Here is a 25,190-nt window from a genome sequence, read left to right as displayed (position 1 = left end):
AAGCACCCCATAAGTATTACCTCTTGATTGTAATTGGCTCAGTAAGTTTGTAGTTGATCCATACCTTTAGATGTATCCCCACCTTCTCTTCTGAGAATCCTAGGAGTCCATAGTTTGACAGTTTTTGAGCATTTTCTAAGCTATAATATTCATTCTTAGCTGTAGAGCTAAAAGCACAGCTGATTAGAAGTATTTACTAGTATAATAATAATAGTGATGATGATGATGATGTTATAGTTATCACCATCATCAGCATTATTGTTGTTTTGGTCAGTAGGGCTAAAGTTGAAAAAATTCCCCAGTGTGGTGGTAATTACTTCATTACTACAGTTAAGGTGAGTCATACTTGTAATGCTGTCATCTACTCCATTGTCATAAATGGTAAAATCACTCCCCTTCACTCATTAATCATGAGCATCTTTGCCTTTTAAGCCCTCAGTTTCCCACATAACCAGTTTCTCTTTCGATATCATTAGTTATAGACTCTTAGAGCCCAAAGTGACACTAGAGTTTCCAACAAAGGAATTTTCTTTGTTGCCATATTTATTAGATTCTTAGAAGGAGGAGTTACCATGGGTTACCATTTATAAACCTGAGGTTGGAATTCAGGGCAGTGGGGTTTTGCTGATTGCATAATTGATGGAGGTCTTTTTATTTTTCCCTTCAGTTAGAGAAAAATAACCAAATCATTTCTTCTCTGAATTTTAGTATCAGCAGCGTCGCCAGCAGGAGAATATGCAGCGCCAGAGTCGAGGAGAACCCCCACTGCCTGAGGAGGATCTGTCCAAACTTTTCAAACCTCCTCAGCCTCCTGCCAGGATGGATTCTCTGCTCATTGCAGGTATTGTTAGCCAGTGCAAACATGGCTAGTTTTCTCTATTCCTTAGGAAGCAGAAGACAAGGAGAGATTTATAAAGAGAAAAATATATCATAAAAGCTGGTGTATTTAAAATGGTTGAATGATGAATTTGAATTTAGCACCTATAATTTCTGAAATTTAAGAATTTGTCAGTCTTTGTTATTTCTAAGGTCCTTTCAGTGCTTCTTCACTCTGTGTTTAGCTAAACATTTTTGAGATGGCATTATAAACTTTCTAAAGTGGAAAGGTTTTATTTGAGTCATCTTTCATAGAAACCAAGGAAAAATATTTACGTTCCATAACGCAGAAGATCATTCAGCTCAAGCTGCTTACTTTTCATGTTCCAGCCCAGCACTGAACCCACGTCTGTTTGTGGGTGTTTGAATTGAGTTGGATTTTCTGACTGGAGAAAAAGGATTTCCCTTACTTTGACTTATATTGTAGCAATAGGAATGCAGTTCTGGTTGTACTTTGAGAGTATCTACCATTTAACACCATCTTTTAGTGGTGGGGTCTTGTGTCCTATGCTAGAACTTGATTTTGCTCTTATTTAGCTGTGATAACCTTATTTCTGTATAAATGTTGTTAAATACTGTTTGATTCATACAGCCGGTTGTCTGTGAGAGATTTTTTTAGAGTGAAAACCCCACTCAAAAAAAAGCTAACACTGTACAATTTCTCAGTTCTATTTATACATTTTCAGAGTGTGTGTGTGTGTGTGTGTGTGTGTGTGTGTGTGTGTGTGTGTGTGTGGTGGCGCGCGGGGGAGGGGGGTCAGATTCCAAATTCTTAAAACCTTCTAGAACACACATAAATTTGGGAAACCAAGACACATTCCTTACTTAAGGTCCAATTCAAACAGACTTGTATTATATATATATATATAAAATACCTTGCATAAATGTTGCATCAGATTAGATCATTAGTTTTAAGACTTAAAGAGCAGCGATGGACCCCTTTCTTCATGGGGACTCTCTGCTTCTCCTCTGTCTTGGGTCAGAAAAGGAACCCTTAATATTTCCAGAGCACAGCCTGAAAACTACTGTACTTGTGCACATCTGGGTCAGGTGGTCCATTTTGTTTGCAGTTCTGTGATTTGGTAGCTGCTTTGTCCCTGGCTGAGGGGAGCCTGGTTGAGGGGAGCCAGTGCTGCTTGCTCACTTGTGTTAGTACAGCGTGCGTCCAGGCTCCAAGGTCAGTACTTAACTGCTGTTGTTTTTTTTTCCGTCTCCACGTAACCAAGAGCGGAAGATAGCTTATTTTCAAAAGAATTTACATTCTGTATTTTAAGGGTATGGACAAACAGAATTGGTTCCTATAAACTCTTGATTCAAAACAAATTAAAATTCTGGTGATTATGTATTATGCTGATTTTCTTGCTTGCCTAGTGTGCTAGGTCATTTTATAATTTGTGGAACATTGTGACTCTCTTTCTCACTTTCCCAAATGCACAGGCCAGATTAACACTTACTGCCAGAACATCAAGGAGTTCACTGCCCAAAACTTAGGCAAACTCTTCATGGCCCAGGCTCTTCAGGAATACAACAACTGAGAAAAGGAAGCTTCCAGAAAAGGAGTTTTAACATGGACTCTTGAGATCACATTGGGGCAATTCTTGGAAGAAATACACTTGTCTAGTGGAAAGTCTTTCTAGCGAATAATAAAGTAAAAATAAAACAACCTTGACTGCTTGCTCATTTGATTTTACATGTATTATATCTAGCTTTTTATTTTTGTTTTGCTTATACTATTTATCCCTGAAAGATTAAACGGATTCGACCAGAAGCTACGTGGAGCCCAGACCTCCAGGCTCCGTTGTCTTTGCTGCTCTGTGTGAGGTGCCACTTTTCAACATGCAGTCCACTGCCGCTTGTCCTCACCCATGACCTAGCGGCCCTGGTACCTACTGGGAATTCTTTACTCCATTGCTCCCAAATTAGTGCCCTGGAAGCCCAGGCACCCTCTTGCCCAGGCTTGGAATCGTATGGCATGCTTCTTGTGGTCTGCCTTTTCGTTTCCACCGGTGATGGTCTACCAGTCCCCATGCTCATAGGTCATTAATCAGGCGCTACAATTTTTCTAAAAATTTCATCAAGAAAGCCATCCATGTTTTGTATGAAAATGAAATTCATTCTGCGTCTATTTTTTTTTTTTTATTTCGGAATTCTTATCTTTTCCATACAATGAAATACAGTTCTGCTGACATTATGTTTAATAAGTGGGGAAAGAAGAATTGGAAGAACAGTACTACACTGAGGGGAGAAAAAAAACTTTTAATTTCATATTTGAAAGACAGTCAAGGGGCTCCTGGGTGGCTCAGTTGGTTAAGCGTCTGCCTTTGGCTCAGGTGTTGATCCCAGGGTCCTGGGATCGAGCCCTGTGTCTGTCTCCCTCCATAGTGGGGAGTCTGCTTTTCCGTCTCCCTCTGCCTCCCCCTGCTTGTGTTCTCTCTTTTTTTTTTAAAGATTTTATTTATTTATTTGAGAGAGAGAGAGAGAGAGAGAAAGCACATGGGGGGGGAGGGTCAGAGGGAGAAGCAGACTCCCTGCTGAGCAGGGAGCCCGATGCGGGACTCGATCCTGGGACTCCAGGATCATGACCTGAGCCGAAGGCAGTCGCCCAACCAACTGAGCCACCCAGGTGCCCCCTGCTTGTGTTCTCTGTCTTGCTCTCTGTGTCAAATAAATAAAACCTTAAACAAAAAAAGATAATCAAAAATCCTGCTCTTTGTAACACCAAAATCAGTGAGATCTACAGCTGCGGATTGTGCCTGTGAGACTTTTATTTCGTGACTTTCACCTTGAAGACATGGCCCATAGGAAGATCAGAAAGAACGGGTAAGGGGTAAAGAGAGTTGAGAAATCCTTTTTTCTCTTCCTCCCCCTGCCCTAGCATTGTTTTGGAGGTACCACTGGGGCTCTGGGATCAGGCAGCTGGATTGAAACCTGACTCTTTTCCCTCTAGGGTATCCTTGAACTAGTTGCTTAACCTCCCTGTGCTTCACTTACCTCATCCAAATGAGATGAGGAAAGGGGACAAGTGTATTACCCTATAGGGTGGGTGTGAGTGTTGAAGTTTATTGAAGATTGGGGTAAAGCACCTAAAACAGTGGTTGGTATGTAGCAGATGCTCAGTACTTACCTGATGAGCGCTACACTCTTTAAGTTCTTATTCAGGATATTGGGTTGTTAGCAGGGTTTTGCTTTTAAAAAGCTATGGCCTTTGGGGCGCCTGGGTGGCTCAGTCGTTAAGCGTCTGCCTTCGGCTCAGGTCATGATCCCAGGGTCCTGGGTTCGAGCCCCATATCGGGCTCCTTGCTCGGCAGGAGGCCTGCTTCTCCCTCTCTCCCTCTCCGAGCTTATGTTCCCTCTCTCGCTGTGTCTCTCTCTGTCAAATAAATAAAATCTTAAAAAAAACAAAAAAAACAAAACTATGGCCTTTGACCATTCTAGAATTCAGGTACTTGCTCACATGAATTAATTTTTCTAGGATAAACTCCTAGAAATGGACTTAGTGGTCAAAGAGTATATAAAATTCTAAAACTTTCTACCTGTATTGCCAAATTGCCTTCAAGAAAGGTTATACTGATTTGCACTCCCACCCATGGGGCTTGCTTATTTGAGTCCACACATATTTGAGTGTGACTGTGTTACATAGATGAGATGTATTGATAAACAAAACCGGTCATGTTCTCTGTCCTTGTGGATTGTATACTCTGTTGGTTTATTTCCTTGCATTCTAATTGCCTACATTTGGAATTCTATTGTGAGTTAAACAAAACACCCTTGAAGTCTCAAAGAGTAAAATAAAAGGAAAATCAGTTGAAACATAGTTACTATTTTCCTCATGGTGTAAGATTAACAGGATTCAATTATATTTTTTAAAGATGTGGTTACTTACTAAATTCCATATGACTGTTTAGATACCCATAACTCAGAGTAATATGCGAGTGCACACTTGAAGATTTCAGGAGTTTTGGGTTAGGAATTACTGTAGTGGGAAAAACTGTTTAGGGAAACATGTCAATGGAAATTAAATCACAGTATGTAGTGTTAGGGAATAGCTTCTGTTCGCATTTGATTTGAGTGCTATATTCTGACATTTTTCAGGAACAAATACGTATGGTTCATCTTCTATAAATATTTGCAGTTTCTTCAAGTTGAAGTGAGAAAAGCTCATAAACTGAGTACCAGGTCTAATAAATCATTCACTTACCCAAGAAAAAAACACAGAAAAAGCCTAGCATGTTAATCTAATGGAAAATTAAATGTGACAAACCGAAACAGTAAAACATTTGAAGTTGACCCCATGATCATTGATAATGCTTTATAAGGTTCTAGAAGACATAGAATTATTCTTAATTGAAAATACCTGAGAGAATGAATCTTCAGACTGCCCCAGATAACCTGATTTTTTAAATACTGAGGTAAACTAAAAGTTTTTTCTCCATTTTTGGAAGCTTGGAAATTGAGATGTGGTTATTATCTAATGCTAACTTAAATATTTTGAAATTTCAAATTTTAGTGTCTTCTAAAGTGTTTCTACATTGTTCACACTGTATTTTTTAACATTCTTTGGAAAACCTAAGTGAAACCTTCATTTTCAAACCATGCTGGCTGGTGTGTTATGAAAAAATCATTTTGAGTTTTAAACTCCATCTTTATAGTAAACATTTCTCATTCATATTAAATATATACCATTTACCAGTTTTTCCCTTAATCTTCTCATTGGGCATCTTCTTCTGTGATAGTCCTATCATAGAAATGGGACAAGGGTATTTAGAGAGGTAATACTAAACCGGGGTCAAGCCAAATGCCTATAGGGCTTATTAGCAAAGGACTCAAGTGCCAATCTACAGAGCCTGATCAAGTCGTCAGTGCCTTGGACAGTGCTTTGGTCTATCTCAACAGAGGTCTATCTCCCTTCTGTTGGGACAGCAGTTAGTAGATAAATAATGAGGGGAAGGATGAAGATCCCGAGTCTCTTAGATGTTTACAAAGATGAGAGAAAAGCAGTGGGTGGTTTCTGCATCCTATAGCCAAGACTGTGCAGTGGAGGAGTTAAAGCTGGCTTTTCCGTGTGGTGACTTTTCCAAATTAGAGTCTGCACCTCTTTGCGTGGATTGGAACAGGGACAGGGATTGATCTGCCTCCAGATTACTTGAGACAGGGAGGGAGGGGCTGGGGAGCCAGAGCTACTGGGAAATTATAGTTTGCTGGAGCAAACAGCTGTGGCCTAATACCCATTCCCTTGAGTTTCCTTTTTATGTAGAAAAAAAAGACTCTAATGAACCTTAAGCCTGGTTGGCCCTATAGTAGAACCCATAATGGCTATACCAAAGCCTCAGTAGTGATTTTAGGGATAAAACCCACAGATACAGAAATGGTTTTCAAGAGCCACCACCCCCAGCTTGGGGAGTTTGGGCCAATCCTTAAGTGGTTTGGTCTATCCCAGACAATTCTTCGATTACCTGTAGTCTTGTTCTCAGAGGCTGTTAGGCCCTCATATCAATTATCATACGATCACTTTATTAGAGTCACAATTTGATTCCACAGAATTGGTGTTGACATCAGTTTCATTTTCTTACAACCGTGAGTTAGGCAACCCATTTTCAATTCTTTGAAAAGATTGGATGTAGCCTCAGAGTCTTACTAATTTAAGTATTCCCTGGAACCTTCATGAAGTGAGGGGATAGTAGATGGGTTACTGAATCCATGCATATAGTAGGACTTGGCTGGAAGCCCTTTTCAATAGGTTGCAGATACATCTTTAGTCTTCCTTCTACACGTATCTTCCTTTCAGAAAAAAACAAAAAAATCCTCATCCACTGATGTTATACTATAAAGAAAGGTAAAAATGACTTTCTCTTCTTTTAATCCCCAAATTACTGTTTTTACATTTGGACAAAAGTGAAGGACTGTACCACTTCATCAGACCTGTAACAATAGAGGGTGGCCCATTCTCCTTATTTAAAGTTGAGTTGATTGCAGTAGGAAAATATTGCTTCTGGCATTTGTGTCAACCTCAAGACATAAACTCAGGTGTCATTTCCATTTCCTTCAGTAATATTTTTTTTCATTGACCTTTCTCCAGGGCACAGCCATTTCTGGCATCTTCCATCTTCCTTTGTGGATATGGAGGCAAAGGATTTGTTTAACTTTTCTGCAGTGTTTACCGCTTCTGACGGTAAATGGTCCTTGCCTTTTCTTCTTGGACCATAGTCTCTCTTGCCAATGTTTTACTTTGTATGTATTGGAAACAGCTCTTATTTTGTCAGATCCCCCGAGTAATCTTTCCCCACCTTTGTTTATCTTGTCATTTGGCTTTCACTTGCTTAACTCATTTCTAGATTCAATGTGCCTGTGATTTTTTTTTTTAGTTTTGATTGTTGCCCTCCAGTTTGAGGTTTTTAAATTGCATTTTATTTTTTTAAATAGTCACAGAGATTTTTAATTTTTCCTTGATCTGATCATGCGTCTCTGAATATCATAATTCTCCAATCAGGCAGGCAAGTGTCCCAGTAACCTCATCCCCTAGATCACAATGGTGAGGGTCTATTTTTCTCTTTGATGCGTGCAGTCCCCATTATTGCTAATGAAAGGTCTTCGTGTGCATTAAGGGGAAACTAGACCTCTAATGAGATACAGAGAGGAATTGCAGCTGATGATTTCCACTTCTAGCCCACTGTACTATAACAGAAATGTACTCTCAAGAGGCAATGGGCCAAAGAAATACAAAATGCATGTGCTGCCTACATAAAATATCCAGTCTGGTCTTAATGGCCGGGTGGTATTGCTTTGGCTTATAGTCTCTGGTATTCCATACCTGCCAAGGGGGACCTTTATTATGGAGGGGAAAGACCCAGATCCTGGAAGAAAGTGAATAGACTAGTTACATTGCATTTGAATCAGCTTTTAAGAACGATCTATGTTAATACATTATTTTATATATTAACAAAGTACTTGCTCGTATATTTTCTCATTTAGAATGGGAAAGGAGGACAAATGCATTATGAAGCCAACGTGCTTGGTACTAAGAATACTAAGGGAGTGAGAAACATGTTAATTCCTGCTCAAAGATGATGAAACCAGACTTCAAAACGGTGATTGATTAAAGCAAACCTATTCATAGGTGGCAGGATCAGGACTGGAGCTCAGGTCTTGTGTCCTCTTACCAGGACTTGGCACAACTTCTCAACACAGCACGAGGAAAATAGTTCTTATTTCAACATAGATTCCCGTTCATCTTGTATCTTCCCCTCTGTGGTGAACCAGTCTCTCCCCTCCCCCACCAATTTCAGGCCACTGCTTCTCCCTCTTCATTGCAGTGATGCACTGCAACCTCTCTAGGCTCCCAGTGGTGAGCTCCCAGTGTTGTGTTTATCATTGGACCCTTTTCTGATTGATGTACAAGAAGTGAGATTCAGGGGTTCTAGTATCCATTCAGGCTCATTTCTTGAGTAGAGAATATCTAACTTCTCATAACCATTTGTGATACAGGGCTGAGTAGCACAGCGGAGTGCAGGGGAAGAAGAAGAGAGGTACAAAAATGAAAGCATGCCTCCGGGTTCTTAACACTTGGATTTTCTGTTTCTAGTCCATTTCTGTCCCTGTTTGTGTTCCTGCCCCCTAGGTCTCATAAAAGCATATTTGAATCTTCTTAATAACACTACCCTTTATTTCCCTTCATCTTTGAGTTGGTTTCTGTTGCTTTCAACCTCAAAAATACCTAACCCAACTCCTGTATATGCCAAGGTTTATTTGCTATGAGACCTAACAGATTTGAGAAGGTGCAGCCTTAAGAGGTAACAGGAGAATGAAAGTTACTTTGCAAATATTTTAATAGAATTTTAGAGCAGGAGGGGACCTAGCCTGATCTCTTGGCCACCACAAACCTCCCATTCACAGATGTGGAAACAGGCTTCAAGAGTATTAAATATTGTTTCCAAAATAACCTAGATTGTTCACTCTTTTTTCGTATTATTCTGTCTCAGTATTTTTTTCTTTTTCTTGATTTGATATTTATATATATTGCCAAATGATCAAAATGAGTAAGTCTAGTTAACATTTGTCACCATACATAGTTAGAAAAATTTTTTTCTTGTGGTGAAGACTTTTAAGATCTATTCTCTCAGCATCTTTGAAATATGCAATTTAGTATGAACTTACAGCCACCATGCTGTACATGACATCCCTGTGACTTATTTTATAACTGGAAGTTTGTACCTTTTGACCCTTTACACCCATTTCGTTCACCCTGCACCCCCCCCCCGTCAGCATTTTGTAAAGAGCTCAAATGCTGCCCAGTATACACTGAATCTTTCCGATAGGAAATTGCTCTCTCATGCACTGTGGAGTTGATGAGTGTTTCTGCAGCGTTTGGAGCACAAAGGTTGCACATTCTCAAGAAGGACTTAGGGGCTAATTAAAACCTCTTGGATATCTGGGTCACCTTGACTGTTCCGTCTGGGAAGTAGATGGAAGAGGTGAGTTTTTGCTTTTTTGCTGGAGATTGGTGGTGTAAACAGGTGGTGGGGTATTCTAAATTTGGTCTGAGATGAAAACATTTCAAGCAAATGAAACTAAGATTCTTTTGACAGTAAAGTATTTGTTTAGAGATGCAGATGTCAGTTTTATTAAAGTACAAAGCAGCATTGCAAAAAAAAATAGTTGAGGGTGTGTGTGTGTGTGTGTGTGTGTGTGTGTGTGTGTGTGTAAGTAAGAGCTACTCCTAACAAAACACTTTGGAAAAGTATAACTCACGTTTGCCCTCACCTTCTGAACTTAAGATGAAATGCTGTGTGGAGTCCATTCCCTCCCACTCCCAAACTTAGGGAAGGAGGGAAGCTAGAGCAATTTGTTAGGAACAAAGACATTTGCATTTGTGATGTTCACGTCATTCTGTTCATGCTTCTGTGAATTCACAAATGCACAGAAATTCAGAAATCATCTGGGGTAGGAGAGGGAGAAAGGGAAGGTGTTGATTTTGTATTTTCATGAGGCCCTGATGTGGCAAATCTCAGATGACAATCTCTCTTGTTTCAACGGACTGTGGCAGTCGTGGGGAGCTCTGCTGAAAGTGATTAGAGGCTGGCCATGCAAATCCTCCATGGATTCTGAATAAATTCAGTGTTAGCAGTAAATCATTGCTCCCAATTTAAAGCACACTTGGACAAAACGATAATTTTCTCCTGATGCTTTCATGTACTAGACGCTTGCCTCTCATTACTTCTCAGAAGAAAAGTCAGCCAACCTACCAGCCAACCAGTAAGAGTGGCATTTTTCCTTAAAGAGAATCGAGTGGTGCTTACCCTGTCAGTTTAGCATTTTTGAGTCTTTATATCTAAATTAGCAGCTGGGTTTTAGCTCTGCAAGTGGAGCATCATTGTGGGATGAAAGACTTAACAGTTTAAAAATGGTGATCATCATGGGTTTTCCTGTGTACTGTATTAATGTTAGGGTATCTTCTGGGGTTCATGCAGACAAATGTGCCAGATTGCGTTCAGCTCTGGGAATGATAGGGTAGTACACGTCTTGACCTGCAGGGGGCTTACCCAAGGACAAGTGGTTCTCTTAAGTGTGGCACCCAGAGCTTGTCCAAAATGCACATCCTCAGGCCTCAAACCTGCACTTAAACAGCCACCCTGGGTGATGCTCGTGCTTGCTGGAGTTTGCTCTGGAACAGTGGTTCCTGAATCTGGCTCTGTGTCATTAATGTCTGGAGAGTTTTTTAAAAAGTGAGGTCTTGAAATAAGGCCTAGGAATCTGTTTGTTTGTTTTTCTGTTTTGTTTTTTAAGTTGCCAGAGATGATTTGGGGAAGACATTGCAATGAAGTAGAGAGTAGCCGCTTCTATTAGAAGTGAAGAGTAATAGTTAGACCAGGTCATGGGGAAGGAAGGGAACTCGAGCAGAAAGAACTCAGGCCTGACGGGGAGGAGACAAAGGCTGGAAGGAGTCATAGGTCTGGAGACTTGTGTGCCGTGCCTGGGGGCCTTCTCTTGGAGTCACCAGCAATTGAAACCAGGTGTACAAGGAGCCTGATAAAATAGCAGGGCATCCTTTACCCGACAGTGATCCCAGGAGCCACCTGCAAGCAGCTGCATCATGTACGACAGCAAGAAGGACAGCAAGCGTGTGCCACTGCACAGCCTGGCGCCCAGCAAAGCCGCAGTGACATGAAATCTGTGTTGACTCGGCAGTGGGAGGGAGAGGCACTGTGACAGTCTGCCTCCCATGTTCGCCCTCGGCTACCCCTAATTAGGGTCAAGGAGCCAGATTTTTTTCAAAAGGAAACAGAAAACAAGATTCAGATAGGTATTAATTTTTTTTTAGCAAAAATGTAATTGTTAGACCCAAGTCCCATATTTTATGATGAAAACCATGTTGGAAAAGAAATAATCACACTGTTCTCTCCCTTTGTATTAGTCAAAAATCACATGCAATTCTGTTTGAACTGATATTGTCAAAATATGACCCATTTAATCTTGGGAGAAATTTCTTGGTATCTGAGCACCATTGGTAGTGTTATACTAGAGCATGCAAAATATTCAACATTCAGTGAAGGGATTTTTTTTTTTTTTAAGATTTTTATTTATTTGACAGAGAGAGAGACAGCAAGAGAGGGAACACAAGCAGGGGGAGTGGGAGAGGGAGAAACAGGCTTCCCGCTGAGCAGGGAGCCTGATGCAAGGCTGGATCCCAGGACCCTGGGATCATGACCCAAGCCGAAGGCAGACGCTTAACGACTGAGCCACCCAGGCGCCCCGTGAAGGGATTTCTTGAGCACCTTTACAAAAATGGCAGGGAGAAGTGCAGTTTTAGCAAACTGCAAAGTCTCAGCCTAAGAGCCTATTCAGAATGGAGGCTTCATGGACCACCTGGGGAAAGGCATAGCCACATACCTGGAGGCAATTGAAACAAATCATTGGAGACATTAAAAATAGAGTTTTCTTTCTTGCTGCCAATATCCCTTTCTTCCTCTCTACTTCAACTTTTTTTGGTAGTCTTTTCTGAAACTTTTTTTTTTTTTAAGGAGCCTATAGAAATTTAGATTTAATTTGTTACAGCTTGCATTTAAAACTCTGGAAAAATGAGAAATAATTGGAAGATAACAGTAGCAGCTGCCTAACCAGTTGTTTCAAAATATGGCAATAAAATATTAAACTTGAGACTTGCTATTTTTGTGCATGGATGTCTGTCATTGGTTATGAAAGATTTCTAACCTCCCTACCAAGTTAATATTTTAGGAGGGGGTAGGGGAAGATGCTTATGATAAGTTATGGACTTAAATATTATTCCTGGACCAAATTTGTAATAAATGAGGCCCCGACTGTAAACTTTACATATACTAGCAATTATTCTCTTTTAAAAAGTCAAGGGAAAACAGCCAAGTACATTGTTTAATTGACCTGGACTAAAAGGCAGCCTCGGATTTTGGATACTACCTTTGGAAAAAAGCCTGCGACTGATTCAGCACATAAATCGTAAGAACTTGGACTTAGAGGGAGAGTGAGCAGTTCTGATGGAAGATGGAGTTTATTTGCATTACAAATGGGAGGTATGGGATGGTTAAAGTGTATTAAATGAACATCCAATGCTACACAAGGATGGAGTTTCATTATTCCTGTAAATGGAATTAGCCTGCAGCAACAGCATGGACTATTCAGGTTATTTTAGTGAAAATGGAGTTCCATTTGCCCATGGATCAAGGTACAGTGTGTCTCAAATTGGGCATGCCCAGAGCAGTTGTTTGGGCATTCTGAGTGTGGGGTTGGGGGGGAGATAGTGGCATTCAGGGTAAGGGGGGCCACGGCGCCTATGAAATGTTGCAGCCTCTCAGATGGGGATGGAGGGACTGGGGGTGTTTCCCTAATGTGTCCCAAGGAAGACTAGTTTTGTGGGATATTTATAGGTGCTACCTGGGGAGGAAATCCCGAGAGCTTTTCTGGTTACATTAACTTGGGAAAAGCTTGCTTAAACAGCATTAGATTGGGTTCTTCAAGATTTGCGCAACTTTTAATACAAAAAGTGAAGTGTAAAGTTTCAAGAAGCAACAGTACAGCTCCTGGCTGCCCTAGGCACAGAGCCAGTTAGTATCTGAGTGAGTACTTTCACTTAACTCTGATGATGTTTTCATATCTTAAAAATGGAAATTGCTGGGATTTGACCGACAAAAAATGGCAATTTCACCTGATTCAGCCCAGTTCCGTTAGCACACTATGTATGTGTATAGTGATGCCCAGCTCATAACGATTGTTGGGAGAATTTCACAGGGTGACGGGTGTAAAGCTCTTCACACTCACAGTAGCAAGCATTCATGGACTGGTGTTGTATGGACTATGCGACCAAAACAATGTAACCAAGAGCAGTAGCTCCAAGGAGGGCTATGGATTCCAGGGAAGGTTGCTAGAGAGCTGGGGTCAGCATGCTTTCTATAAAGAGCCACATAGTAAATATTTTAGGCTCTGTGGGCCAGAAGGTCTCTATGGCAACGACTCAGCTCTGCTGTTTTAGTGGGAAAATAGCAACAGATCATATGTAAGAAGATGGGTGTGGCTGTGTTCCAGTAAAACTTTATAAAACTCTCGTGACGGTCTGTATTTGGCCCCCACTCTATAGTCCTTCTGACCCTTACTTTAGGCAAAGGAAAGCAGTGAGTTGTAAAGATAAGATTGAATTGGATGTTTGGAGACCTAGATTTTGCTTCCAAATCTGCCACTGCCTGTCAAGTTGACTTCTTTGAGCCTTACCGGGTTTACCAAGTGACTGTATTTTCTGCCCTAATAAAGTCATAAACTAAGGACAGCATGGAAGGAGATGCTGGAAAGGCAGTCTAAAACTATGCAGACAGATAGTAGTAGTTTTCTAGGGTTATTTTCTGTTCACATACTCATTTGTCCAACAAGTTCTTTTTTAGTATCCTCTATGGATCACTACTTTGTGGCTATGTTTGTGAACAAGATATTGCCCTTGTCCATACAAGCATGGGCTATTTATTTTTGGAGTGTTGTTATGATTTAAATGGAAAATGGTGCTCTAAGAATTATTGACTCTTCACTTTTTACAGAAAACCCTTTGTCCTGAGAAGAATAGAGCAAGGTAAATGAGAAGGTGAGTTCTTCAAATATAACGTTAGTCTAGAGAAGGGACTGACCTTTCCCAAGATACTTACTGAAAAGGACTTAGGATGAAGTCGGGCTTAGTTGGGATTTGAGCTCTAACTGCAGTCTTGTGTATAAGAATACTATATTCTGTTTATACAGCAGATTCTGCCTCCAGCCACAGATGTTTCCGGCACCTGGTTAATTTATCCAGGAAAGGCCAATGCTCATTAAGGCTCTCAAGTCCCAGAACTAAGTTTTATGGGTAGGGAAACTGAGGTACTGAAATTGGTTATGGGATTGGCTCAGATCACAACTCGCTGGATGTAGGACTCTGGCCAACACAACTGGCAGGTCCTAGGAAGGGGACCAAGGTCTCCCTCCCTGGGACTCCCTGACTCTCAAGAACAGCTGAGGCTTCTCAGACCCCCGTCTCCAATTAGGCTTAAGAAATATTAGAGGGACTTGAGACCCTGCCGGGAGAGAACCTGTTTTGCCAAAGAGAGGCGTGAATCAGGAAACCAGATGTTGCTTCAGGGTGCAGGAGCCCTGGTAGCATCGGAGCTGTGAGTCCTGGGCTGCAGTCTCTCAGGGACATGCTGGATATGTGGCAACTGGGTCTCTCTTCTTCCTTTTGCTAGCTGGTTTCTAGTGTCTCTTGAGTGGCCCATATCGGGGCTGCCTCTCAGTGGAGACACATCGGGAAACCAAAGTGGATTCCTGTCTAGAGATGGTTGTGATATCATTTGTCACTTTCAGTTTCACTAAGCACATCCAGAGGTGGAGCAGAATGTCTTACCCTTTCACCCCAGTCTGTGGCGTGGTCATTAACCAGGAGGCCATGTCAGAACCTCCCAAAGGGACCCCCGGGGACTGGGGGAGTTGGGTGTGTACAGTATAGTTTGAACAAGCTTATGTAATAGTATAGTTTAATTTTGTACTTTGGACATTAAAAAAAGAATCTGTTGGTTTTGTGATTTGCCCATCTTGGCATTTGCCTAAGTGAACTACCAAAAGTGAAGCTCATTCAAATTTTCTTGGCCACTTGGGATAACCAGTCATTCTAAAAATTGTTGGGAGACTGGGAGATTTTAATGTTTATTAAGAAAAAAAAAAAAAGACTGAAATAAAAATAGACTCTTTTCTAGTTGCCTGGATGAAACAACAGCCCAGAGCTGGGGATTCTGGACACAGTCACAGCAATAATGTGAAGACTAAAAATAATAAAGTGCCATGTCTTTGAAAGGGCCATCCCAGCTTTCAACATGACAAGAATGGTTAGTGAGTGGGCTTTGTATTGTGTTTGGAAAGCCAACTGATCTGGGTTGGCCAGACCTGGTGACAGCTGGGAGTGCAGATCTGTTGCTGTGACCTCAGGTCCCCGAAGCTTAGCTCCAGCAAGGAAATTATGGATGTTCCCAGGTGATGGAGGTCCAAGTGAAGCAGGGCCTCACCAACTCAGGTTGTAGAGGTCACACTTAGAACCTGGCGCCGTTCAAAGGTTTTTTGACTTCTTTGAAAGGCTAGCAGGAGGTGGGGAACTTGTATTTACACACAATAGTTTTAAGCCACCAAGATTTGGGGTTTTTTGTCACCACAGCAAAACTTAATAAGTTCTGACTCACTAAGCCTCAATTTTCTCATCTGCAAAATGGGAGTAAGATTAACCTCCTACGGCTATTGTGAGACTTCAATGAATTAATGTTTATAAATTGTGTAGTCAGTGCCTTGTATGTACAGGGTGCTCAATAAAAGGTAGCTCAACAAAAATGTTGCTACTGTGTTGCTACTGTGTTACAGTGTTGAAAACAGCTTTTTCCTTCAGCCATTGGTATGGTCACTTACAAAGGCTCTAAAGAACTTGGGGCACTTGGTATGGATTCTGTCCTTGGAGCTGATTTCCCAGAGGATGAGTTAGATTTGCTCTGATTGATCCACACTCTCTCAACCAGGCTTGACCATGTCTGAGCATATATGCATTTTATGCATCTTAATTGAGCACCTCTTACACGCCAGACCTTGGGCCCAGGGAAAACTGGGGAATAGGTGGGAATCACTACCTGCATCAGTATGAGTCGTCTGGGTGCTCAGGGAAGCAGATGCCCTTGGAGAGAAAAAGGGGTGGGGGCTGGAGGGAGGCAGAGAGCCTTCAGAGAGCCCTGTGAAGGAGAGAGAGCAGGAAGGAACATGGGTAGCAGGAGTCTCAGATGGCTGCCCCGTTCTAAGAATGGTTTGGCCTGTCAGAGGAGTCCCACATCTGGCAGGAACAACCTGCATTCAGGGCTTGCTAGGGCAGTAGCTGGGCAGAGCCCGTGGGAAGAGAGGCCGTGGCATAGCACTTTGGCGGAGACCTGAGGGGCCCATTTCTAGGGCTGCCACACTGCCTTCATGGAGTTTACAGTTTGGAGGGGGACACAGGCATTAAATAATCGCAGAGGCAATGATGGTTTGCAGTTGTGATTAGAGCCACAGAAGAGAAGCCCAGAAGACCACGAGATGGTGTTGCAGAGAGCCTGGTATTCTGAAAGGTTGGGAAGACTTCCTGGAGGAAGGAGTTTCCTGGGGCTGAGGTTGGAAAGACAAGCAGAGGTTGGCCAGGTGAAGAGGGGCTGGAGACATATTCCAGAGAGAGTGAAAGGCATTCCAGAGAGAGACAGTAGAGTTGATGTCTGACAAATGGTCCTAGAAATTCTGGAGGCTTAAGAAAGGATCATTTCTGTGCTTTTCTAATGTTCTTTCCTTTGGGATTCAGTGGTGGCATTTTTTTTTCCCTGCGAAAAAGAACTGGCCCCTTCCCCACCGAGCATACGTTGTAAGGAGACCCAACTGAGACTTTGTACATCAAATATCAAAGAAGTCTGGATTTATCCACTTCTTGGGGGACTGGGACATGCTGGCCTTGTTGATGAAGAATTTATCCGGCCACTGATACCAAGGAGCTCTCAATGTTGAGGAGAGGCCCCAGTCATCTCCCCTGTATTGAAAAATGATGAATGTTTGACTACGGACAGCAAGAGTCTAAGTATGAGTTTAATGGTGTCCTGTCTACACGACTCCACGCGGCTTCCCAGCCGTAGGCTCTGTCGGGTCCTCCGTGTGCAGGTAGCTCTGCGCAGGTCTTGGAGAGGGTAGGATGGCTCGTGTGCGCTGACCCAGTTGCACGCAGGTCCGTGTCTCGTGAGAGGGGCCAGGAGAGACAGAGGTCTCCTGACTTTCCTATGAGCCTTTCTCTGAAATCCATGGCTTTTCTTAAACACTAGAAACCTAGGCTGATTTCTAAAACAGGCCAGTGCCCTTAAAATGTGTTTCCCTTCATCCGAACGCCCCAGCCAGACCCTCTGACCTGGATAATCAAGGAGGCTGGTCCTAAGAGAGTCTCAGATAATTCCGGGCTCTTTGGAACAGGAGGCCCTACCTTGAGTTCTGACATGGTTTCCATTCAGTTTCTCTGCCCCTTTTGGAGACTGTTGTCTTTTCCTCTTCTGCCTTAAATATATTAGCAATATGTATAAATCTCAACAGCCTTCTCTTGTAGGAGAGTAACATTTTTAATATTACTTAAAAGAAATCAGCTCTGTGTGATGAAGTGTTCAATTCGGTTTTCTGCCCGCCTGTGCACCTGAAGAATGATTCTTGTTAGATTAGAATCTGTCTTAGGCCATATTAGCATCTAGTGTTTTATCTGCTCTTTCTGGTGAGAGAGGACTACTCCCTCCCACGCACCCTCCGTAGCTCATTTCCAAGTCTGTGCATCTCGTTGTGCATCTGCTGTTGCTTTACGCAGGCCTGAGTAGCCGCTGACAGCGATTGGCAGAAAAGTGTTTCCAAGAATATTTTAAAAAGAAAAAAGAATGAAAAGGAAGAGGAAAGAAAGGGAGAAAAGCAAAGCAAGTAAGAGAGAGGGAGAGAGAAGTTCTGCTGAAGAATGAGAACAAATTGGCCTCCTCCTGCTATGTGTGATTGATTGTACAGACCGGGGTAGTGGCCTTTGAGTTACAGCTACGAGCTGGCACTCGCTTCATCACCCATATGACACCCGTATTTGGAACAGATAAATTCTCTATTTAAAGTGCTGACTGGGGTGTTTCTGGCTCGCATTTTCTCAGCCCCTGCTCGGCTTCGAAGCACAAGAAGCCGGGGCTTGTGAGGGGAAGGAGGGTGGGCACGGGGACACCTTGGTTTCTGTGTTTTGCCCCGCCATGTAAATGTGGCTTAGGCACAGTCTAGATCCAGCGAGGGTGGGAGGGCCAGCTCTCACCTCTGTTCACTTTGTTGTCTCTTTTCTCCTTCCCACCACCATTCCTTCTGGAAGAGAAGTCTTAGGTGGTTTCTATACAACATTAGAGAAACCATACGGAAAATGTTAAGCCCCACAGAATAATTCTCGAGGTAGTGAAGGTAGATGCCTTTTATGACATGATCTTTCTGAAATGGAGCCTTCAAAATGGCCCTCCCCCTGCTGAAGATGTTCTGTGTTGACTCCCCCTTGCCACCTGGACATGCCCCACTTTGAGCTCTGACATTGCCCCCTGCAATTTGAGAGGCAAGGAACTCGGTGAGCTGCCCCCTGCAGTGCCCTTCACCATCCTGTGGTGCTGCTTCCCTCACACACAACTTCTGTGCCATATGAGGTGTCGAGTGGGGTCCAACCAGGGAAATCTTACAAGAGAAGGCATTAAATGCAGGGAATTCATCAGTAAAGGAGGGCTGAGAAGCCAACGGGATGGTGTAGGGCATAGGTGTAGGGACAAAGATCACAAATGGGGCCTTGGTCACCTGGAAGAGGCCAGGGTCACATAAGCCTGTCCAGCTGAAGTCACTGATGAGACAGAGTGGCCTGAGACAGGGAAGGAGAGAGAAATATTCTGGGTTTTTCGTTCTCCTTCCTTCCTGCCTTGATTAGCTCAGGCGGCCATAATAGAATACGACAGACAGGGTGGCTTACACGGCAGACATTTATTTTCTCACAGTCCTAGAGGCTGGATGCCTAAGACCACATGGCCTTTCCCCTTTGCGTGCACGGAGAGAGAGAGAATGAATGCTCTGGTGTCTCTTCCTCTTATGAGAACACCTGTCCTTTCAGATTAAGGCCCCACCCTTTTATGTCAGGGCCTTATCTCCAGATACAATCATATTGGGGGTTAGGGCTTCAACATCTGAATTTTGAGGGGCAACACTCCAGTCTATAACACTTCCTGTCTCCTATCAGGGCCTCCCATGGGTCAAACCCATGGTTGACACGGAAGTTGGGAAATGCAGCCTCCAGGGGTCAGGATCTGTGTGATAAAGACAAAGCATGGGGTCAGTGTTGGGTGCATGTGTACATGAGGGTGTTCATGTGCTCACAACTGGGCTTCTACTGGAAGGGAGTGGGGAAATGGACAGTGGTTGGGCAACCAAAAGTGTCCAACTCAGAGTGATGCTGAATCTCTTTTTGTCTCTGGAACTAACCATGTTTCTTACATGTTCATGTTTTCTCTTTCCCTGCAGCCCTCCCCACCCCCTTTTTCTCTTACTACCCCTTTGCCTGGCTGAATTCTCATCAATGCCATCTTGTCTGTAGGTTCGGTTCTTTCATTTTAACTGCCAGGCACTGTTCTAGGCTCTGGTGACACAGAGCCAACCAAATACCTACCTCCATGGAACTTACATTGTAGTTGGGGGGAGAGGGATCAAAAATCAATAAATGAGCAAATAATAGCACTACAGATGTAAAAACGTGGAGAAAAATTAATCAAGATAGGGAAGACAGGGAGGAATGGGTAGTGTGTCTATATTTTATGCTAATTTGGCCAAAAAGGCCTCAGATATAAGTAGTGTTTAAGCAGAGATTTTAAGGACGGGAGTCGTGACGGTTGCTATACACCGAATAAGAGCCCCCCAAATATGTCCACATCCCAATCTCCACAACTTGTGACTATTACCTTACATGGTAAAGGGACTTTGCAGATGTGATTAAATGAAAAATTTGTTTTGGATTTTCTTGGTGGATCCAGTGTCATCACAAGGGTGCTTATAAGAGGAAAACAAAAAGAGAGTCAGAGGTAGGAGATCTTATGACCAAAGTAAGAAGTTGCAGTGATGTGAGGACCAGCCAGGAGTCAAGGAGTGTAGCTAGCCTCTAGGAGCTGGTAAAGCAACAACAGGAAGCCCATACACAGATAATGGGGGAGAATGTTCCAGACCGAGAAATAGCAGATACAAATGTACTGTGGTAGGAGGTGCCGGGTATGTTGATTCCATTTACTGAGCACTTACGATATGATCAGCACTTTCTGCCTCTCCCCACACTCAACACCCAGGGCTTACCTCACTATTAAAATTGCTTGTTGGTTTGTGTTTCCCCCCGCTTTGACTATAAACCCCTTGAAAGCAGGGACCTAGATTTTTTCATTGCTTTGCCCCAGTGCTGGCACAGAGTAAAAATAGTTAACAAAATGCTGTATCTTAGAAGTTGAAGCCTCTTCAGGAAATTCCATCTGTGTAAATAAACCCATGGGACCACATGATGGCCTGTAGAGTGGTGTTTTTGGGGGATTTGCGGGCACAGACTGACTGTCCTCCTGGTTTTGAGAGTGAAAAAGAGCCGAGATGATGACATAATTGATCAGGCTCCCTCGTCATCCATGACGCAGTAAGGCCCGTTCTTTGTGTGGAGGGTCTTCGTGAGGGTCACTCATTAACAGTGATGGGGACCAAGAGATCACTGTTGTGGCTAGGGGAGACCTAGGTCCTCAAGGTCACCACCTCATTAAAGATTTTGCTGCTTAGTTCCTGTGTAATCCTTTCTGAGCCCAGCTGCCATGGTAACTGGGAAGTTATCAAAACCCTTCTGCAGGTCTGAGGACGCGCTCTCCTGCTGCGCATCTCCCTGGGGTGGTCTCTGGCTCTCGTCTGCCTCCCAGCTCGAGCACAAGCCTCAGCAGCTGGGGAGAGGCGGCTTTCATCAGAACCCTTGGAAGCTGTTCAGGGGGGTTATACGCTGATTTTCAGGCTGTCTGCTCACCAGCGTCTTCATTATTTCACACTCCAAATACTTGAAACTGCCATTGGGTCACCCTCAGCTCCCTGCAATTAACCATTGGCTTTGAAAATCCAGCTGTGCTCAGCATTTCACTGATGATTACAGATGCAGGGAAGGAGGTCGAGGCTCTCAAGTAAGACAGTTGTTGCTGGAGGAGGGAGGCAGGGAAGGCGTCCGAAGGAAGATGAGTGTCTGGGTGTGTGTGCAGGGGACAGAGAAGTGCCAGGAAAGAGAGAGGCAACGGGAGAGAAAGCGCACAAGTGCGGAGGAGGATGGGGATGGCCTGAGCACTGGTCATTAGGGTAGGACAGGGGAAGAAAGGGCTCACAGGGAAAGGGAGGTGCTGCGAGAACCGGGAGAAGGTATGCAGCTGTGCGCATGTGCACACATGTCTGTGTGTTGGGGTGGCACTTCGGGATGGAGAAGGGTTGAGGGGATGTTTCTGGAGTGCCAGAGACAGAGCAAGGGCCTCTCCCTTTGTTTTCTCTGTTAGACTTCACCTCAAATGTGTATGTGGTTGGCATTATGACTCTCGTTTTTATACATGAGAAAATTAAGGCTAAGAAGGGCTGCATGGCTTGCCAAGAAGGCACTGGGCAAGAATAGCAAGGTCCGGATTCGGACCCAGCTCAACCTGACTGTAGACCCTGGGCCGCTCTAGTATTTATCATAAGCTTAAAAAGATGACTGACAAACGTCAGGCGGTGGGTTTGCCCTTTGGCGTTTCTGAGCCCTGATTAGTCTAGGTCATGCTGCAGTGATGAATGACCCCATCCCAGGGCTCTGTGAGCTGGTGGTATATCTTGCAGTCATGCTTCATGTTCCTTGTGGGCGGCATCACTCCATGACCAGGCTGATGGAACAGGCTTGACCTTGAAAGTTGTGTTGTCTGTACGGTGAACTCTAAGCTGACTTTTCTGCTTGGAAACGTCACGCATCTCTTCTGCTCATGTTTCTCTGGCAAAATCGAGTCCCATAGCCAAGGCTGCCGCTGATGGGGCAGGGAAATAAATCTTCCTCCAAGAAGGGCAGTAGATGTTTTGAATATCAGTCTGGATGACCACAGGCAGCTAGCAGATCTCCATGAGGTTTACCACCCTCAGGACAATTCTGGCCTTGGACATGGCAGGTGCATGGCTGGTGCTGTGGTCTATACCGGGGCAGGAGTGTGCAGTAGTAACACCAGGAACTGTGTTACTGTGGGGTTACCTAACCTCCATGACCCTGCCTCCGCATTGGTAAAATGAAGGCAATAATATCTTCCTCTCAGGGTTGTTGAGGATCAAAGGAGAATGTAGGTAGAGGGCTGTACATACCCAGCAGTCAACAAATGGTAGGTTCTTCCCCTCCTCCTGAATCAGGGTTCTACTTTTCTTTCAGAACATATATTCAATTTGGATAAAACCAGTACGAGAAATGATCTAGTACGAACTGCAGCTGTGTTCCATTAAAAACATTTTTTTTTTAAATAACCACAAAGTGGGGTGCCTCGCATCCAACTCTTGGTTTCGACTGGGGTCATGATCTCAGGGTCATGGGATCTATCCCACATCAGGCTCTACACTCAGTAAGGAGTCTGCTGGATATTCTCTCCCTCTTCTCCCTCTACCCCTTCCCCAACTCTTACTCTCTCTCAAATACATACATACATACATACGTACATACAGAAATCTTTAAGGAAAAAAATCCACAAGGTGAAAATAAGCTCTCACGTTTCTTCACTGCATCTTTCCTTAGTTATATGTCTGCTTATTTGGAATGCTGTCAGCTGGGCCCAAGTGTTTTTCAGCGGCAAAGAACTGAGGATTATGTATTTCCTTTGTGCACAGGGTTATTTCATATGTATTTTGGAGCAGACATGGTGGAAGAATATTTAAGCTATTATTGGGGTGTGGTTAAAAAAACCACTGGTCCCACGCAGAATAATTATATATCAAAACTTCCCTTGAAAATGAATTAGATGAGGTTTTCCCAACATGGGTTCCACATAAGATGGGTTCCAAGGCCCATTTATAGGTATAGCATGTTACGGTAAGGGGTAAACATGGCCGTCATTCTTTACTACTTCCTATATCATGGTCTTTTGCAACGTGACTTTGCAGCTTCTCCCATCAAGAGATGAAATGTATTTTTCCTCCCTTTGAGCTTGCCCCAGTCTTCTGCTTTGCTTTGGTCCCTAGATGAGAGGCCACATGGAGGAAAGGGAAGTTATTCCCACCGAGGCCATCCTAGATCAGCCAGCCACTGCCCACCTGGCAGGTAACCGCAGACCCATGAACAGGCTCAGCTGAGATTGGAACCGTTCACGTGAGCCCAGCCCAAATCATTGATGTGCAGAATCACCCACCAAATCAATGATTATTGTTTAAAAATCTCACTTCAGGGATGATTTGTTATGCATCAAAAGTTAACTGGCATTCAGGGGAGGAAGAGTTCCCTGGACAAGTAAATGGGAAATGCTGGATTAGATAAAGCAAAACCTATTTCTTTTCTGTAACCCTTTTCATGGGCTTTTTATGCTAACCTATACTGAGAAGCTCCAGGATGTTTATGAATATATTTTCCATGGAAAAATCTATCTTCCCACCTTGTTCATGTATTAGGATTTCAGGAAATGTTTTTGGGACTGTAGATTTAAAAAATACATTTGGTTCATAGAAGGCTTTTAATCTTTTTTTTTATTTAGTTATCAATATTTAAAAATCAGGAACAAGACACAGATGCCTAATATTTGAAACTGCCAGCTCTCTGAGGGCAGAGATCATCTGTCATGTACACTGCTACATTCCTAGTTTCTAAAATCCAGCACACAGTAGTTGCTCAGTAAATACTGAGCAAAATAGAGAGTGAGAGAAACATGGGGCTGTGAACAAAAGTAAATAAAATCATTGGTGTTTGCTGGAAGGCACTGTATGCCCTGGGACAGAGTAAGCACCTTGAGTGCAGAACCAGGCTGTCCTCAGAACTAGTTTATCTGTCTGGTAGCATTGGACCTGCAGTCGGGTCCTGTGCTGGGAGTTAGGTGCCACGCACTCAGACTGTACCTGGGCTGGTTGGTAGCTGCTGCTACTAAATCTCAAGTTGCTAACTAGTACAGGTGTGTGTTATTTTTTTTTTCCAGCTTTACTGAGGTATAATTGACAAATGAAGTTGCAAGCTATTTAAAGTATACGGTGATTTGATATACATATATATTATAAAAGGATTCTCTCCCTCTCATTAATTAACCCCCTCTATCATCTCACAGATTAATTTTTTTTCCAGATGTGTGTTACTTGATCTCCAAAATACGTTTAAACTTTTTGACCTCATCACAAATACTTAAACATCAGGAGATGGCCCATAAACGTGGCTTCTCTTGGAAACATCAGGATATGGCACCATCAGACCAGACTTTTCTGGCAGTGATGGGCCGGAGGTCAGCGGCAGCTGCCTTCTCCGGGCAGGCACCCACTTGCCCACTTGCCGCCGTCCTCATCTGTCCTGGTGCCCTCCGACGTGTTTCCTTCCTGGGCCCCTGCAGGCCTCTGAGTTTGAGGCATAGCACACATGGTCCACCCAGGAGCAGCTAGAGTAACAGGGTGATGATTTGTCTCAAAAAGGGAAGACTGTGCTTGGGTGGGTCAGCTGTCATCAGATCAGCGTGGTCTGTCATACCTCAAAGGGGCCTGACATGTTCTGTTTCCCCAGGAGGCTGGTGGGGCCAGCCCAAGTGTGGGGCGGGGGGAGAGGCCGCTCGAGGCTCCAAATAACCAGCAGACGTAAAATATTTCCCCCAAGCCTACTGCATACCAAGGCAAGGAGCTAGGGATATGGAGATGAGTAAGACACACAGAATCCCTCCCTGAAGTCTCTCTAGAAAGACAGAGCAAAGAGCACAGTTCTTAGGAGCTAAGGTACTTGCAGATGATAGACATCTCAACGGCACTCACGGCGTGCCAGGCATTGCTCGGAGCTCTCCACGGAGAGTAACATATATTTCTTACAACAACCCTGTGAGGTGGGCATTATTGCTTTATTGGGTCCAGAGGGCTTTAATGCTCTTGGGCTTAGTCATCAATATTTCAAATGAATTAGACAGATGAGGAAACTGAGCCAAAGAGGAGCGAAGAGGCTTGCCTGTGGCCACACAGCGGGTCAGTCGCAGGGCTGGGGTTCAACCCAGGGGCTTGAGCAATAGAATAATTATGCTCACCCACCATTCAGC

At 43.5% G+C, this 25,190-nt stretch overlaps 1 protein-coding gene across 2 annotated transcripts in view; it reads left to right on the top strand.

Moving 5' to 3' along the window:
• Positions 1-2,539, top strand: part of EIF3H (eukaryotic translation initiation factor 3 subunit H) — a 92,433-nt gene extending 89,894 nt beyond the window's left edge. For both annotated transcript variants that reach the window (XM_027572420.1, XM_027572431.1), the window contains 2 exons: positions 709-841; positions 2,314-2,539. In XM_027572420.1, the coding sequence (XP_027428221.1) occupies positions 709-841; positions 2,314-2,411 (231 nt within the window). In that variant the 3' untranslated portion in view covers positions 2,412-2,539. The remainder of the gene's footprint in view (positions 1-708; positions 842-2,313) is intronic.
• The last annotated feature ends 22,651 nt before the right edge of the window (positions 2,540-25,190 follow it).

Source organism: Zalophus californianus, chromosome 4 (genome assembly GCF_009762305.2).
Source record: "Zalophus californianus isolate mZalCal1 chromosome 4, mZalCal1.pri.v2, whole genome shotgun sequence".
Taxonomy (NCBI): Eukaryota; Metazoa; Chordata; class Mammalia; order Carnivora; family Otariidae; genus Zalophus; species Zalophus californianus.
Note: the sequence above shows the minus strand (reverse complement) of the source record. Positions and strands in the feature narration are given on the sequence as shown.